The sequence below is a fragment of the Nilaparvata lugens genome, chromosome 8 (assembly GCF_014356525.2).
Source record: "Nilaparvata lugens isolate BPH chromosome 8, ASM1435652v1, whole genome shotgun sequence".
NCBI classification, from domain to species: Eukaryota; Metazoa; Arthropoda; class Insecta; order Hemiptera; family Delphacidae; genus Nilaparvata; species Nilaparvata lugens.
The window spans coordinates 19,792,616-19,810,590 of NC_052511.1; the positions used below are offsets into that span (position 1 = coordinate 19,792,616).

At 35.5% G+C, this 17,975-nt stretch overlaps 1 protein-coding gene across 1 annotated transcript in view; it reads left to right on the top strand.

The window, feature by feature from the left end:
• Positions 1 to 17,975, top strand: part of LOC111044540 (tubulin-specific chaperone D) — a 42,987-nt gene that overhangs the window by 23,494 nt on the left and 1,518 nt on the right. The window contains exons 15-17 of the mRNA XM_022329717.2: positions 610 to 761; positions 1,100 to 1,301; positions 10,744 to 11,046. Coding sequence (XP_022185409.2) covers positions 610 to 761; positions 1,100 to 1,301; positions 10,744 to 11,046 — 657 coding nt within the window. The remainder of the gene's footprint in view (positions 1 to 609; positions 762 to 1,099; positions 1,302 to 10,743; positions 11,047 to 17,975) is intronic.

A 17,975-nucleotide genomic window follows, 5' to 3' on the forward strand; every position in this document is an offset into this window, starting at 1 on the left:
TAAGCCTACTCTTGTGCAGCTCTAATCGTAAACGTGATGAGATGAAATGGAGACGTCATCAATCAGCTATTAATCACGGTTATATTTGAGAGAGTACGTGCAACCATGCACGATAATTTATGGGCTACGGTAAAATTTCAGCGGTTATATGTGAGAAATGATGATTCAAAGGCGAATATGATTGCTGAGCTCCTTTTTCAATCATTCGAAATAAAGTTGAGCTCGCAATGTGAATTATTGCATTATCTGATTTCAGTCGAAAACAACTATCTTACATATTTCTAATACTATGATACAGAGTTATTCTAAATTATACAACCATTTTAAGAAAAGCATATTTACAAAAGTAGTAGGTATTATTCAGAAATGTATTAACATGTTTTTTACTAATTGAAAGAGCAGCCAAAATGTGACTGCTGATTGGCTCTTCCAGTCTGACAACGATTCCCGAGTATAATGAGATTCACGTTTTAAAGTCATGATGCAGTTGTAAATATTTAGATAACCTTATAGTTCCACGGTTTTAGTAGATTTTGTTCCTCAATATTATACTTTTATGTAAAGCATTGCTAATGTTTAAATTGCAGTATGATTTATTGTTTTTTACAGACATTGGTGAACCTGTGTGTCAAGGAGGACGGTGCACTATTAGATGCAGACTTGATTGAGAAAACTGTGATTGGGATAAGTCAGCAGGCTGTGGAGAGGATAGACAAAATGAGAGCTCATGCCGCTAAGATATTCTGCTCTCTTCTCTACAGGTAAATCTTCATTTTTCTGTAATAATATTTCAGTTTTTGATTTCGGTACTTTTTTCTATATTTTCCTTTATTGTATTATTAAATTAAATTTTGGTTATTATGAAAATTACAAGTCCCCTCTTTATCCTTTTAGAAACTAGTTGAGCTCAAATAAAAATTTATTAATAGGGTACTAGAATTAACTTCTATAATAATTAAACAATTCAAGTAGCTTTATTTAAATACTTTATTAATCAATCTTATAATGCAAAGAAATAAATTCAAAACTCCCCCTTCAATAGTTTGTTTCCTACTTTACAATTAAAAGATTCGATATTTGATATTGATTCGTTTTGCAGCGACCCAAAAGTGCCTCACATTCCCGCCGAAACAGAGCTGATGGCCATTTTCGCAGAGAGTGTTTGTAAGAGCAGTGACATCGACTGGAGCAGCATGGCTGAGACATTCCCGCGATTTGTGCCACTCATCAATCTGCCCGCCTTCTCTTACAATGTGATGCTCGGGTTCATCGCCAGTGTCGGAGGACTTACTGAAAGTTTGGTCAGTTCATTTCTACTTGAACAATCCAATGGATATATTTCTTCAAGTTGATAATATTTATTCGGCTCAAAATCATTGATAATAAATTCAACTCAAAATCATTAGAACGGCTTCAGTTCAGCCTCCTCATTCACCAAATTTTGAGGCCGAGTAGCCTTTTTGATGCTTTGGATACGACTGAAAATATTTATTTATTTATTTCTCGTTGTTATTGACTCCATCACCCTCCAACTTGGAAAGACCGTTCTATCTCCCAATGTTGAAACTACGCTACGCTGGTCTGAACAGTATAGGTAGTTTAGGTTGCGTAGCATGGATTCAACATTGGCAGCTTAGACCAGTTATAGAATAGACACGCTGGGAAGTCTAGCCTCTGAAGCCAACATCTACTGCCATATGGCCCCATCGTGACGTCAGTATCGGATAGAAAACTTTTCTGTAGAGTTTGTTTACATTGTTTTCCATAGCAGATTGTGTCTATTTCAGCGGGAGTTTACCATTTTCATAAATAATAATTTACTTCCATCTGAAATAGACACAATCTGCTATGGAAAACAATGTAAACAAACTCAACAGAAACGTTTTATATCCGATGCTGACGTCACGATGGGGCCATATGGCAGTAGATGTTGGCTTCAGAGGCTAGACTTCCCAGCGTGTCTATTCTATAACTGGTCTAAAATTGAGAGATAGATCGGCTACGTCGTCCAAAGACTTATTTCAGCCTAGCATTGCTAAGTGTTTGACGACCTTTAGTTTGTCACTCCAGACGAAATCGGAAGATGCTTCAACTCGACTATAGCTTGTTATTTATCTGAAGTTGTTCATGTTTGGTAGTTCAAGGCAAGGCTGTGATATTTACATAGAACAATACAAAATAATAATTTTAAACATCGCAGCTAAATTTGCAACGAAACCAAGTTCTGTTATATAAATTTTTCAAAATGGCGGCCATTTTAAATTTTTGATGGCGAATATCTCGAAAACCGTCCATTTTACAGAAAATTTACAAGAGACAAAAAAGTTAGCAAATTTTTTCACGATTCCAATGATACCTAATTTATTAAGATTGGTCGAAGAATAACAGAGAAATTAATTTTTTTCGTACTGCATGCATGACCACTTTTCACCATTTAAAGATCAATATTAATTTTTTTTATAATTTCATGAAAACCGTTCTTATTACAGAAATATACAAGAATAACTTTCCTCCAAATTTTATTTTACATTGAAAAATATTAATTTCACTCAAATCGGTTCACTGATACTAATGCAGCAATTGCTCAAAATGCCGTCCTTCAACTTGATTACACAGTCTGCACCTTTCAATCATGGACCGTCGAACTGCTATAAAAGCATTTTCATCATCTTGAATGGCACCTGCTGCAGCAACCACTCTTGCCACAAGGTCTTCTTCGTTTTCTACTGGCGTGCTGTAAACAAGGTCTTTCATATGGCCCCAGAAAAAAAAATCTAAAGGGTTGAGGTCAGGTGAACGTGCGGGCCACGGTACTGGTCCACCCCGCCCAATCCACCGCTGACGATAGGTCATGTTGAGAAAGTCCGTAACAACATTTCCGAAATGAGCAGGGGCACCATCATGTTGAAACCAAATATTATATCTGTTTGCAAGAGGCACATCTTCCAAAAGTTCTGGTAGTATGTCTCTTAAAAAAGTAATGTACGTGGGAGAATTCAGACGATTAGGAAGAATGTATGGTCCAATCACGCGATTACCTTAGATACCCGTCCAAATATTCAGCGAAAATCTATGCTGATAACCACGCACTTTGACCTCATGAGGATTGTCTAAGGCCCAGACGTGACTGTTGCGAGAGTTGAAGATTCCTTCTCTTGTAAAGCTGGACTCATCGGTAAATAACACATTTTCTAGAAAATTTGGTTGGATAATGTCTTGCTGAAGAAACCAACGGGCACAGTTTACTCTTGGCTCATAGTCGCGTTCAACCAATGAGTGAACTTTTTGAAAGCGGAAGGGGTGAAGTCTTTCCTTGTTTAGTACACGCCACACAGAAGAAGCACTTGAATTGATTTGCTTTGCAACTGCTCTCGTACTCGTTCTAGGATTGAAATCGAATTTCTGCAATACTTCCTCTTCAAAAGCAACATTTCGAACTGCTCGAGGCCTACCAGCAATTACCCTGTTCCGTTCAAATGAACCAACTTCTCTCAGCCGATTGTGAGTTCTTGTGAACACCTTGTCGGAAGGGAGACGGCGGTTTGGAAATGCAGCTGCATACATTCTTCTTGCTTCGGTCGCATTGCCAAGAGCTGCTCCATACATGAAGTGAATATCGGTGTACTCCAGCGAACTAAATTCCATTACAATAATTAAATATTTGTGTAGAAGCAACGTAAGAAAATATTGAAACTGGAAATTTAAGATAGAAATAAGACCTAGGAAACGTGAGACTAAGAAATAGGAAGCACTACATCTGGTTCTTTACTTTTAATGAAACAACAATACTTTTACAAGACAAACATTATCCTCTGAAAACCATTGTAAAATCATCTGTTTGCCCATATGGAGCCATACCGAGTTTCAAAGCTTCATCTTAAATACATCTGGAATTAAAAAATTAATATTGATCTTTAAATGGTGAAAAGTGGTCATGCATGCAGTACGAAAAAAATTAATTTCTTTGTTATTCTTCGACCAATCTTAATAAATTAGGTATCATTGGAATCGTGAAAAAATTTGCTAACTTTTTGTCTCTTGTAAATTTTCTGTAAAATGGACGGTTTTCGAGATATTCGCCATCAAAAATTAAAATGGCCGCCATTTTGAAAAATTTCAACGAAAATTTTTTTTTATTTTTTATAGTTGAGTCTTTATAGCATAAATATTCATGCCAAATTTCAGATCAATACAACATTTCGTTCTTGAGATAAAATTTTTAAGTGAAAAAAAACAAAATGGCAGCTATAAGGATAACCGCTGAGTTTTGGACACTTCAAATATGACATTTGTAGTCTCCTAGCATCCAGGTACAATACCCTAAAATTCTCGACACTACTTCTGAAACACCCTGTATATAATCACATAGATTTGATCATAGAAAGTTGATGGTTTATAGTCCACGAATTCAGTCCTAGGTCTTCTATGGAATATTATGTATCTATGATTAAAGTTGAGGAGGTTATTTTGGTTTCTATAGTAGAGTTGAACACCTTTGGAATTGGAGGGATATGATGAGAAGTAAAAAGTGGTGATACTGCCGCCGCGGTGTTGCTACATCGACACGGTCAACCTCGAAATCCTTCAACGTGAAACGGTTTAATATGGACGGGGAAAGCAGAGGCGGTCAGAGACCGATTCAATGTGACGGCTGAGCGTGTTGCTATGACTATTGCGTCACTCTGTTCTCGTTGTTATTGACTCCATCACCCTCCAACTTGGAAAGACCGTTCTATCTCCCAATGTTGAAACTACGCTACGCTGGTCTGAACGGTATAGGTAGTTTAGGTTGCGTAGCATGGATTCAACATTGGCAGCTTAGACCAGTTATAGAATAGACACGCTGGGAAGTCTAGCCTCTGAAGCCAACATCTAATGCCATATTGCCCCATCGTGACGTCAGCATCGGATAGAAAACTTTTCTGTAGAGTTTGTTTACATTGTTTTCCATAGCAGATTGTGTCTATTTCAGCGGGAGTTTACCATTTTCATAAATAATAATTTACTTCCATCTGAAATAGACACAATCTGCTATGGAAAACAATGTAAACAAACTCAACAGAAACGTTTTCTATCCGATGCTGACGTCACGATGGGGCAATATGGCAGTAGATGTTGGCTTCAGAGGCTAGACTTCCCAGCGTGTCTATTCTATAACTGGTCTAAGATTGAGAGATAGATCGGCTACGTCGTCCAAAGACTTATTTCAGCCTAGCATTGCTAAGTGTTTGACGACCTTTAGTTTGTCACTCCAGACGAAATCGGAAGATGCTTCAACTCGACTATAGCTTGTTATTTATCTGAAGTTGTTCATGTTTGGTAGTTCAAGGCAAGGCTGTGATATTTACATAGAACAATACAAAATAATAATTTTAAACATCGCAGCTAAATTTGCAACGAAACCAAGTTCTGTTATATAAATGTTTCAAAATTGAATAGTGGTTGACACCATTCACTTGATGGTGTAGAAATATTTCTACCTGATGTAGAAATACCCAGATTGTTCATGATACATCTCTAATGCAAATATAAGAAAATGATTTCCAATTAAGTAGTATTTTAATAGCTACTTAGCATTTTGATTTTGACTAATGAAAATGGCATGAGTGCTCGAAACCAGTTGTGTTAATATAAAAACGTATGGAGAGGGTACTTAGTCCAGTCAATATAGACATAAAAAAGGAAGTGTGCTTCCAATTTATATTTTAGATCTGACTTTTTAATATATTATTTGGGTACATAGGAGAAGTCCAGAACCAATTTCTTCATGCAAAATTTCCTTGTGCTAGATACAGGATGGCCCAAAAACCTCGTATTTTCAGCTCATTTTTCAGTTTTGAGCTATTTCTGCCAAATCTCGTAATCAGACAGAAAAATTTGCTCTCACCTTTTTCCTAGATTATGAAATTCTGAATAAAATGAAGTCATTCGGAACTCTCTATCTCCAATGAGTACCGAGTTATGATTTTTTTAAAATGAGTGAAATTTGAAGAAAAAAAAATCAATTTTGATGAATTTTAGTTTTTGATCAACAATATCTTCCGATTGTTACCATTTAGATGTATGGTTCAAAATCCCTCTGGGGGTATTTTTGTGCTCTACAATATGAGATCAGGTACAGCGCTCTATCTCATATAGATTTCCAGGTACACCTGACAACAATACTCCTTGTATTGTGAAAAACACCTAGTTTTCAGCTTCAACCATCATCACCAACTACATAGTCTTCACATTGATATTTCGCACAATGACATAAGTTCATGAGATTATGTTCTGTGAGAATCACCCGTTAGATGCACTTCATTTCAGTATTTCTGAATATAGAAATTTGCCGTTTTTGTGTATTGGAATATGGGCTTTAGTACACTCAACAATAAATTTCCTACTTTTCGACCGAATTTGACTCATGATGCATGATTTTGGACCTCCTTGACGAGCCGAGAAGAATGAAGTGTAGTACAATGAAATCTGAGCATTGTGTCAGAAGTTATAAGTGTTTGAAATTTTGATCCTTGAGGTGTCCTTAAGCGCGCCTCTCCACTAGGAATACTGAAATGAAGTGCATCTAACGGGTGATTCTCACAGAACATAATCTCATGAACTTATGTCATTGTGTGAAATATCAATGTGAAGACTATGAAGAAGGTGATGATGGTTGAAGCTGAAAATTAGGTGTTTTTCACAATACAAAGAGTATTGTTGTCAGGTGTACCTGGAAATCTATATGAGATAGAGCGCTGTACCTGATCTCATATTGTAGAGCACAAAAATACCCCCAAAGGGATTTTGAACCATACATCTAAATGGTAACAATCGGAAGATATTGTTGATCAAAAACTAAAATTCATCAAAATTGATTTTTTTCTTCAAATTTCACTCTGGAACTAAGAGTGAAACTAAAACTAAAATTCATCAAAATTGATTTTTTTCTTCAAATTTCACTCTGGAACTAACTCTGTGTGAAATGTGCCGGTCCCCACCTTACCACCAGCTGTAAAAAGCCAAAAGAAGAAAAAGCAAAGTGCTACAATTGTGGAATGGAACATCCAGCTAATTATAGAGGGTGTCTAGTGGCACAGAACTGCAAGCACTTCGGAATAAGAAGAAACAACCAAAAACCAACGAGGGAAATAAAACTACTGGCCTCAAAGGGTATTAAAAGATGCTCGAGTTATTGAGAATCAGTCTTATTCGGATAGAGTAAAACAAGTCCCAGTTAACAAAATGAATGAGAAAACCCAACTTATATCTCAGAGCTTAGGTGAAGATTTAGGATTGAATATAGCCTCTCAACTCCAATTAATTCTTGAAAAGCTAGTTAGGCAGGAGCAATTCAATAAAACAATTCTTTCTAGACTAGAAAAACTAGAAAATTCTACAGTGAAAGAAAGCACTTACAAGAAATATGGAAGGTAGATTTAGAATAATGACATGGAACGCCAACGGTCTATACAGCATAAAGATGATCTATTGGCAATTCCAATTGAACAAAAAATTGATGTTTGCCTAATTTCAGAAACACATTTCACAAAGCAATCATATTTAAAAATGAGAGGTTACAAAATATATCATGCAGTACATCCCCAGAACAGTGCTCGTGGAGGAAGTGCGGTGATGGTTAAAGAAGAATTAATTCATCATGAGTATAAGAAAATAGAATTGCAAGAGTTCAGTCGATTTCTGTAAAAGTGAAACTTACATGCCATTCGAGTGGAATGATAACGATCGCAGCTGTCTACTGCCCTCCTCGATTCAGCTTAAAGAAACCAGATTACAGTGATTTTTTAAGAAATTTCACAGGAAAATTCATCATCGGTGGAGACTTCAACTCGAAGAATACTAGATGGGGCTCGAGACTAACCACAACCAAAGGGAAGGAGTTACAACTGGCCGTTGATGAATACAACAGCGAAGTACATTCGACAAGGAAGCCAACTTACTGGCCAACAGATAGAGCTAAGATCCCAGACCTGTTAGACTTCTTCATCACAAAGTACATATCACCCAACACTATAGAGTTTGAGGAAGAATTTGATCTTAACTCCGATCATTCACCAATTGTCCTTACAATCCATAGCTCTGCTGTGAAAAAACCCGGAGCACCACAACTAATAAATAAATATACAGACATAGAATCATTAAAGCACCTGATAGAAAATAAAATTGATTTAGACACATCTCTACAAACGACTGAAGAGCTGGAAAATGAAGTACAAGAGTTTGTAACGAACATTCAACAATCTGCATGGGAAAACACTCCCCCACTTCAGAGTAAAATTAAAGGTAATTGCTACCCCCAAGTAGTAAGAGAGCTGATAGCTGAAAGAAGAAGAACTAGAAGAATCTGGCAAACGACAAGAGATCCAAGAAGTAAAATAGAACTGAATAGAATTACACAGAACTTGAGAGGAGCAATACATGAAATAAAACAGCAAGAGATTAACACTTACATGGAGGAACTAAGTAATGAGGCCAGTACCAACTACTCACTAGAGAGCGACAAAGAAAATAAAGAGACCAGTGGAACAAGTGGCACCAATAAGAAAAGAAGATGGAACATGGGCTCACAGCAGTAAGGAAAAAGTGGTTTTGTTTGCAAACCATCTTGAGAAAACATTTACTCCTCATGATGATAGAGTGCTCAATGATGGAATAAATGTAATCATACAGCCAAGACCTTGGATAATATCCCTCCAACATCGCCAAGAGAAGTTAAAAAAGAAATAAATAATATGGCAAAGAAGAAATCACCCGGATATGACCTCATAACAGGAGAAATACTTCAACATCTTCCTAGAAAAGCAATTGTGAAATTGAGTCATATTTTCAATGCAGCTTTCCGTTTAAAGTACGTGCCAAGTTTATGGAAAGTAGCCGAAGTTTTAATGCTACCTAAGCCCGGAAAGTCACTAAATGAAGTAACCTCTTATAGACCAATATCACTCTTACCGGTACTATCAAAACTTTTTGAAAGATTACTGTTGGCAAGATTAAAACCAATTCTACAGGATAAACAACTTATACCTTCTCACCAGTTTGCATTCCGTAGTAAACATTCAACAATTGATCAAGTACACAGACTAACAGATGTAATAGAAAGATGCCTTGAGGAGAAAAAAGTATACTGTCTTCTTAGATATTGCCCAAGCTTTCGACAAGGTTTGGCATGAAGGCTTGTGCCATAAATTAGAACAAGTCCTACCCGCAGCATATAGCCAATTATTGAAGTCTTACCTGGACGAGAGATATTTCAGAGTGAAGCTGGATGATGAATAAGAATAAGAATAAGAATTCTACACTAAGGCAAATTAAAGCTGGTGTACCCCAAGGAAGTGTGCTAGGACCAGTTTTGTATACACTGTACACTAGTGACATTCCAAAGCCAGCAGGAGTCACTTTAGCTACATTTGCAGATGATACTGCTATTCTCTCAGTCGCAGAAGATATTGAGGAATCTACAGAAAAGCTACAAAGAGCAGTTAATGAAGTAAGCACATGGACAAATCATTGGCTAATTAAACTAAATGATACCAAGTCTGTACATGTGAATTTTACTAATAAAAGAATTCAATATATACCGTATATATAAATGAGAAAGTCATTCCACATGCTAATACTGCCAAATATTTGGGTATGACGCTGGATGTCAAGCTCAAATGGAAAGCACACGTCAAGAAGAAAAGGGAAGAACTAGGAATTAGATTCAAAAAGATGTATTGGTTGCTGGGAAGAGGATCCAGGTTGTCCATATACAACAAGATCCTACTATATAAACAGCTACTGAAACCAGTATGGACTTATGGCATTCAACTTTGGGGCTGTACTAAACCATCCAATGTACAAATTATCCAACGATTTCAAAATAAGGTACTAAGAAATATTGTTGACGCTCCTTGGTACATCAGAAATGCTGATCTTCATCGCGACCTTCAATTGGAGACAGTCACGAAAGTTATTGAGCACTTTGCGGCCAAGCATGAAGAGAGACTCCACCAGCACGACAATATAGAGGCAATCCAGCTGCTTGATGTTGATAATCTGGTCAGGAGGCTCAAAAGAACACAACCGCATGAGTTAGTGAAGTGAAATTTGTGTTGTGAATTGATGGCTTGAAGCTGGTGTTAGTGATAGTGAAATGTTCATCCCTTCAAACCAAACAAATTATTATTGGCCTACTAACTTGTAAGATTGTATGAAACTATTTTATAGGATACAAACTAGACTAATTAATTGTAGTCAAAAACTAGACAAACTGAATCATAGGATGAGGTTTGAAAAAGTCCATTTAGTAAAATTAGGATAAAATAAATAGCTTATTAGTCTCTGACTAGGTGCTAATTTTAAATAATAATAAATTTCACTCATTTTAAAAAAATCATAACTCGGTACTCATTGGAGATAGAGAGTTCCGAATGACTTCATTTTATTCAGAATTTCATAATCTAGGAAAAAGGTGAGAGCAAATTTTTCTGTCTGATTACGAGATTTGGCAGAAATAGCTCAAAACTGAAAAATGAGCCGAAAATACGAGGTTTTTGGGCCATTCTGTATCTAGCACATGGGAATTTTGCATGAAGAAATTGGTTCTGGACTTCTCCTATGTACCCAAATAATATATTAAAAAATCAGAACTACAATATAAATTGCATGCACCAATGTATATAGTGACTGGACTATACTAGTAATCTCTATAATAATTAAAATAATAATTCTTTCTTTTTTTGAAATAATTTTAAATTTTAGGTGAAACACTCGAGTGCCGCTCTGTTCAACCACCTGAAGACACAAACCAAGCCAGAACTGGAGCGATTGGGCGAGGTGATACTTGCAATATTCGAGAAGAACCAGCACAGCAAGCGACTTGGTCTGCCGATTCTGGTGTTCCTCGACCGACTGTTCAGTTCGATGGCGTACGCATGCGTGGTGGCCGATGCGCAGTCGTCCTTCGCCGCCGGCGTCTTCCAGCTCACCAAAGTGGAGATCAGTCGCAAGCAGACGACCGCCAAGCTGTCTGCTAGCATCGACGTCTTTTGCCAGCTTATACAGGTTAGTGTTATGTTATATTAGTGTAATAAATACAGACCATTGAAGAGCTAGAATAATGGCTTTTATTGACTAAAATAAACTGAGATAAAATAACAAAGTTTTTGATGAATTAGAATAATTCAAACAACTGATTTATGACATATGATTATCATATCATTCTTCCCTCCCAGTAGTGGATCCTACCGGGGCTAATCTACGAATGTTGACAGAAACTTAATTTTTCCTTAAGAAATAATAAAGATTGGTATTTATAAATATTGATATAAATAAATTGTTATAGGCCATATAGTAAACATCTAAGTAGAATTGCACTGCTTAGCAAAGATTCTGTACCCAATAATTAATGAAATAATAATTGCCCACGTAGGCATATTATTTTATTTTTATTGCGGTTGATGCCCACATGAGCTTTTAGCTTGTGCGTGGGTAATGGCAAGTGTGAGGGTGAATTGTAAGATGATCAAACGTCCATGCCTATTCGATGGGATTCGGCGGGATTCGAACCCGCAACCAGGTAGCACTAGCAGACCGAAGGTAGCAACGCCTCAGTCAACTCGGCTATCTGGCCTATTAGGCCTGTTCGTGGGTAAACAGTGCCCTTGCAATAAGTACTAGCAGTGCTCTTGTACTTGAAAGGAACTCGTTCAGAATATATTACTATTAATAGATATTGATAAAGTATCCTAAATTATAAATAGTTTTTAATCCCTATCACAAAACATAACAGATTATTTTTTGAGAGATAGTTGTAAGCTACAAAATTCAAAAACGGGCTCTGGCTTTCCTTAGGTATGGATTCTTCATTTTTAAAAAGATATGATTTTAACTTCCCCTCACTCCCACTGTAACGTTATAAATAAAATTAATTATTTCTAGAAACATAATAAGGTGGTAACTGCATGAAAATTCAAGAAACCTCAGGTTCATTTGTCAGGTTTTCTCAATATTATTGGGGGGGGGGTCTTTATTCATTCCCTTTGACGACCAAAATACCCTGCACTTATGTTGGAAGTAATTTCTCACATATATACCGTATATGATCTTCCCTCAACGAATTTTTTAGAATCGAAGATAATCTATTCTGAATTGAATATAAATGTTGTTTATTTGTCACAAGAACAAAACAATCACAATTTGGAATGTCAATGTGCCAAACATGTTTCTTCAATGTTCAATATACATTTTTCTTTTAATGTTGGCAGAACCAACCTAGTGTTCTTTTAACCTAGAAAAGATTTTTGAGCGGGAAACCGAGTTTAGCAGCTTCTCTTTGTCTCAGATACAGAGTAACGGCCAGCAACGGTCACAGTTATCACATAGTTATTCAAAAGTATTCTTTGAGTATCTATAGTGAGGTCCACGTTATAATGGCAGTGTGTGATTTGCAATGGTGTTGCTATCCTTGTGTATCATTCAACAAAGCAGATGGCGCTATCTCACGCATTGCAAGGTTGCCACATCGATTATCAACAATGTGGAAATTCAACTAATTGACAAAATAGGGTTAAGGGTTAGGTTTTATTTAGGTTTATATTTAATAATGTTTCATAAGGATAGGTTAGGTTTTTGCTTTGAAATTGCAATATGCTAGAAGGGGCGAGGGTCCAGGTAGAGTTATGTTTTTGTTGTTTCAAAGGTGAAAGGATAGGTTAGGGGGTTAGGAGTTTGCTTTGAAATCCAAAGTATTGAATGTGAAAGGGTTAGGGGTTAGGTTTTTCAAGTTATATTTAATAATGTTTCATAAGGCTAGGTTAGGTTTTTGCTTTAAAATTGCAATATGCTAGAAAGGGCTAGGGTACAGGTAGAATTATGGTTTTTGATATTTCAAAGGTGAAAAGATAGGTTAGGGGGTTAGGATTTTGCTTTGAAATTGCAATATGCTGGAAGGGATTACGGGTTTTTACCAAGATTTATGTTTATTAATGTTTTAAATATAAAAGGGGAGGTTAGGGGGTTAGGTTTTTGCTTTGAAATGACAATATGCTGACTTAGTTGTAGTGTTTTTTAACATTAGTTAAATAACAACCCTTATATTTTATTAATTATATTATTGAAAAGTACTCTTCCTTTTATTGAATGAAATGATGATGATATATTGATTATTATAATATAATTTAATGATAAATCATCATTGGATAATAATATCATCATCAAAATGGAATGACGGCTCCAGTTACGGTGCTCAGTAACCATCATCACATTCAAAGAACTGACTGAATGGAATGGGGAAAAACCGTTACTAATGCATGCGCGATACGGTGCTGTCTGGGACCGAGAGTGGTTTGTAAGTCTTTTCAAATAACTTCATTTTTATAATAATTAATGAATAGTTTTAATATCATAGTACCGCTAAGTCAAGCTTGCAGAGATAAGTCAGTGTCAGTTGAGTTTTATCTAGAAAAATATAAACTGTTGAAATGTCATTCTAGATTCTAGAACTGTCAAAAACAGCTGTTTCGTAGCTGACGGGTTACGGTAAACTCGGACAAACCACTCTCGGTCTCAGACAGCACCGTATCGCGCATGCGTTAGTAACAATTTTATCCCATTCCATTCAGTCAGTTCTTTGAATGTAACATTCTATGTGATGATGGTTACCGAACACCGTAACTGAAGCCGTCATTCCATTTTGATGTTGATATTATTATCCAATGATGATTTATCATTAAATTCTATATAATAATCAATATATCATCATCATTTCATTCAATAAAAGGAAGAGTACTTTCAATAATATAATTAATAAAATATAACGGTTGTTATTCAACTAATGTTAAAAAACACTAAACTAAGTCAGCATATTGTCATTTCAAAGCAAAAACCTAACCCCCTAACCTCCCTTTTATATTCAAAACATTAATAAACATAAATCTTGGTAAAAACCCGTAATCCCTTCAGCATATTGCAATTTCGAAGAAAAATGTAATAACACAATTTTGCTTTTAAAAAACGCTTACATTGCACCTGTAGTGCAATCACAATACAAAAAGTACAGTCAACCTAACATGAAATTTTTAGGTCTAGATCTAGATAACAAACTCAATTGGGAAGAGTATGTATCAGGAGTATGTAAAAAAGTGTGAGTACAGGAATATTTGCGCTTAGGAAGCTGGCTCCCATTTGTAATTTATTAACTTTGAAATATGTGTATTATGCCACTGTCCACTCTCATATTTCATATGGCATTAAGATTTATGGTGGGACTAGTGCATTTTACTTGAATAGGATATTAAAACTCCAAAACGAAGCAGTAAGAAACATATTCAATTTAAATAGACAAGAGTCGTGCAGGACATTTTTCAAAAAGTTAGAATTAATGACGGTGTATGGACTTTATATTTGCAAAACAATATTACACGTAAAAAATAATGATAAATTCCCCAGGCAATCTAGTGTACATGACTATAATACAAGAAATAGGAACAACTTTATTATCAAAGAACATAGTAAAGAGAAGTACAAACAAAGCCCAACCTAAATGGGCATCGAATTACTTACCTTCCTACTAGTATTAATCATGAAAAAAATATTAAAAGGTTTAAAAACAAACTGGAAAAGTATATCGTGGAATTGGAATTATACAGTTATGAAGAGTTATAATGCCAACTCATTATGTATTTAGACTATCTATTGTTGATGTATTTTGTTTTTTACTTGTATTTATTTTATTATTTTGTTGAAAATCTATATAATAAGAGAGAGAGTAGGGTTGTGTTTGTTCGCATCAAAACATGTCAACTTGTGGATTGTATACCGGAAAAACGAGAATAATTTAGATCGCCAAATTTTGCACATAGATTCTAAAAATATCAATCTCGTGCACCTGGAAGCCCAAATTTCAATTTTCCTTCTAGATTTTTCAGAATTAATGTTCAAATTTCATTAATGGTACATACGATTTCATAAAAAAAGTAAAAAATCACCAAATCATATGGTCGAAATTAAAAACGGATCATCTGTTTCGATAATATTGTTTTCGAGCACTGTACTCACTGTAAATCTCTTCTCTTCTCTTCTCCTCTTCTTCTTCTCTTCTCTATCTTCTTTTCTTCTCTTCTCTTCTCTTCTCTATATCTATAAAAGGCTAAGCCCCGACAGACTGAAATCACACCACAGCCCAAACTACTGAGCCTACAAACTTGAAATTTTGCACAATTGTTTTTGATAGCCTCAAAACATCCACTAAGAAAGGATTTTCAGAAATTTGCCCCCCTGAGGGAGCTGGGGCCCCCCCAAAATTTTGTACTTTTTAACCGCTCATTGCACAGCAAAGTCATGAGGAACTTTTTTGTTCAGCTACGAAAAAAAATTAGATCTATGCAGAAAAATTCCGACCAGGAGCAGAGAGGGGTCCAGGAGAGGGCATTTTTTGAAAATTTTCATGTAAAATCACACTACAGCTCAAACTAATTGGCCTACAGACTTAAAACTCTGCACAAATATTCTTCAAACATGCTAGACGCGCACTAAGAACGGAATTTGAGATATTTTGCCTCTAAGAGTTTCAAAGGATGAAAAAGGATCCTATTTAGTAAGGTTATGAACATGGTAAGGTGAATGCCATATGGAACTGAAATAATTGACACATGATATTCTAACATATGTTGTAATCATTGGAAAGCTTAAAATAAATTTTATCAATCAGCTGATCAAATTTAATTTTCTTTGGATCGAAAGTGCAAGCTTGCCACGTGTTTGTTCCATTCTAAAGCTGCGTAAACATATTCGGGCTTCCAACCCGCACCGAGCACGCTCCTCCCTCGTACCGCCCTCGTACCACCATCGAACCACAGTCGCTCCGCCCATGCACCCATCATGAATGTTACGGAAGATGTTAGATCTTCTCGCGTTCCCCGGTCGAACCACTCTTGCTCGCCGGTCGATCATCAATCGCTCTGCTGGAGTGACGTTCGGTTGCGGAGCAGAGCGAAAGTCTGTACGCACCTTTACATTCCGATTAGAACAGAGCACAGAGATTTTCTTTGGTTAGGAGTTTTTTGATAATTATTTTTTCAAATTCAAATTTTATTACAAACAAAAATCACATTGAAAAATTTCTTAATAAACAGACAACAAGATTACAAAAACGAGATGTCAAACATAAACCTACATTTATGTATAGCACGGCCAGAAAAAGACAAACTTATATTTTTGTGTTAATATTTTGTGAACAAAAAGTACGAGTTGATGAGAGATGTGAGTAATTTCTTATATTTGATCTAAATGGTTATTCATATTGTAGTAGACGGGGTCACTTCAATCAAAGTTTATTATTTTGTAGCTAATAAATTTCATACATATTGATTGTCCATAATGTATTCAGTGTCCATAATGGAAGTGATTGAACTACTCAAAATTAATGGCTTACTGGTCCTTCATAGAATTTATAGTATTCCTGGTGATTGAGCCTGTCTTTTTTCAGCGTTGACTATTAATAATAAAGCTTTATTTACAACTAGCTTACCTGGCGAACTTTGTACCGCCAAAAAGTCAATGTATCTCATGTCACACTTTACTTTATTTCGTGAATCATGAAATTTATCTGACAATCAATATTTTCATTTACATCTGAATACGGACTTCCTATGTGCTTAGTCATGCATCATTCATTATTCCCAAAACATATTCTTTTCAATCAATTGGTAGTAATATCTAAGAGTAAAGTGTTGAATTAAAAAAAAGATTGGATAAATCAGTGTTTCAAAGATGAATTCAATGTTTTCATAGTTGTTGATTGTCAATAGATGGTCCAGGAAATATGCGATGTACAATGAATTACACAGAATTACATATTCTTTCCATCTGCCATTAATGAATGCAATATGAACAACTCTCTTCCATGCGTGAATCATTTTTTCCCAACATTTTCCGGCTACTCATTGATATGGGAGTGATAATTATTTGTATAGGTCTTCTAAGGAACCATTATCTACAGCTGGTATCAATCAACTACACTTCAACTCCAAACTACCGTTGTAATACCAGTAGCCTACACAATTTATCATAGGGTGACGTGTTTATCACAGCTGGTAACTTTAGATGCTAAATCATAGGCCTATTATCCCAATATGATCTTGAATCATGATCATCTTTCCGTTCTTCGGTAGCCGCTAGCTCGACAATTTCGAAAACATAGGTCTGTAAAATGGATTAATAAATAATCATTATCAACCACCCTATTAAAATTTCTGGTCAGAAACCATCTCCAATATTCACACAACATATTCCCAAAGTTTCATGCCGTTATGTCAAGTATTTTTCAAGTCATAGAAAACACCTTTTCGTTATATCTTCAAATGAAAAATGAGTTTTGTGGGTTGTCAAAACTCCCTCTGAAAGAGAAACTACTCAACTTATTCTATATTTTAGTAAAATAAAGGAAAGAACTGGATTATGCACATATACAGGTGTAAAGTATAGGAAAATTATGTTTGACGCATCATCACGTCTGAACTACTGGACTGATAAACTTGAAATGCTGCATATAAATTCTTAATCAACCGAGGATTCTTATAGGCCTATTTTCAATTCTTCTAGATTTCATTACGTCAAGTTTTCAGTTTGTCAAGTTTTAAAATAGACCCTTGCGAAGCACGTGTTACCTGCTAGTAATAAATAAAGAAAGTCGCATTCATGTACATTTTTATGTATGTTTTGAATAGAGATTGATTGAATGTATGAATCCAGGGCTACTAATTTTTATTTATAAAATATAATTATAGTACCCTTTTTTGGAATTAATAAAATAATAGATTGAACATTTTTAAAAACCTGAAGATGTGATCACTGAAACTAGTTGTTATAATTTGTATTTTCAATCTTTTATTTTATTAATTTCGAAAAAGGGTATTATATTATATTAAAAAACTATTTAAAATTGGGGTTTTTAATTTATTTTTTTAAAACCTGAAGATGGTTTGGATCACTAA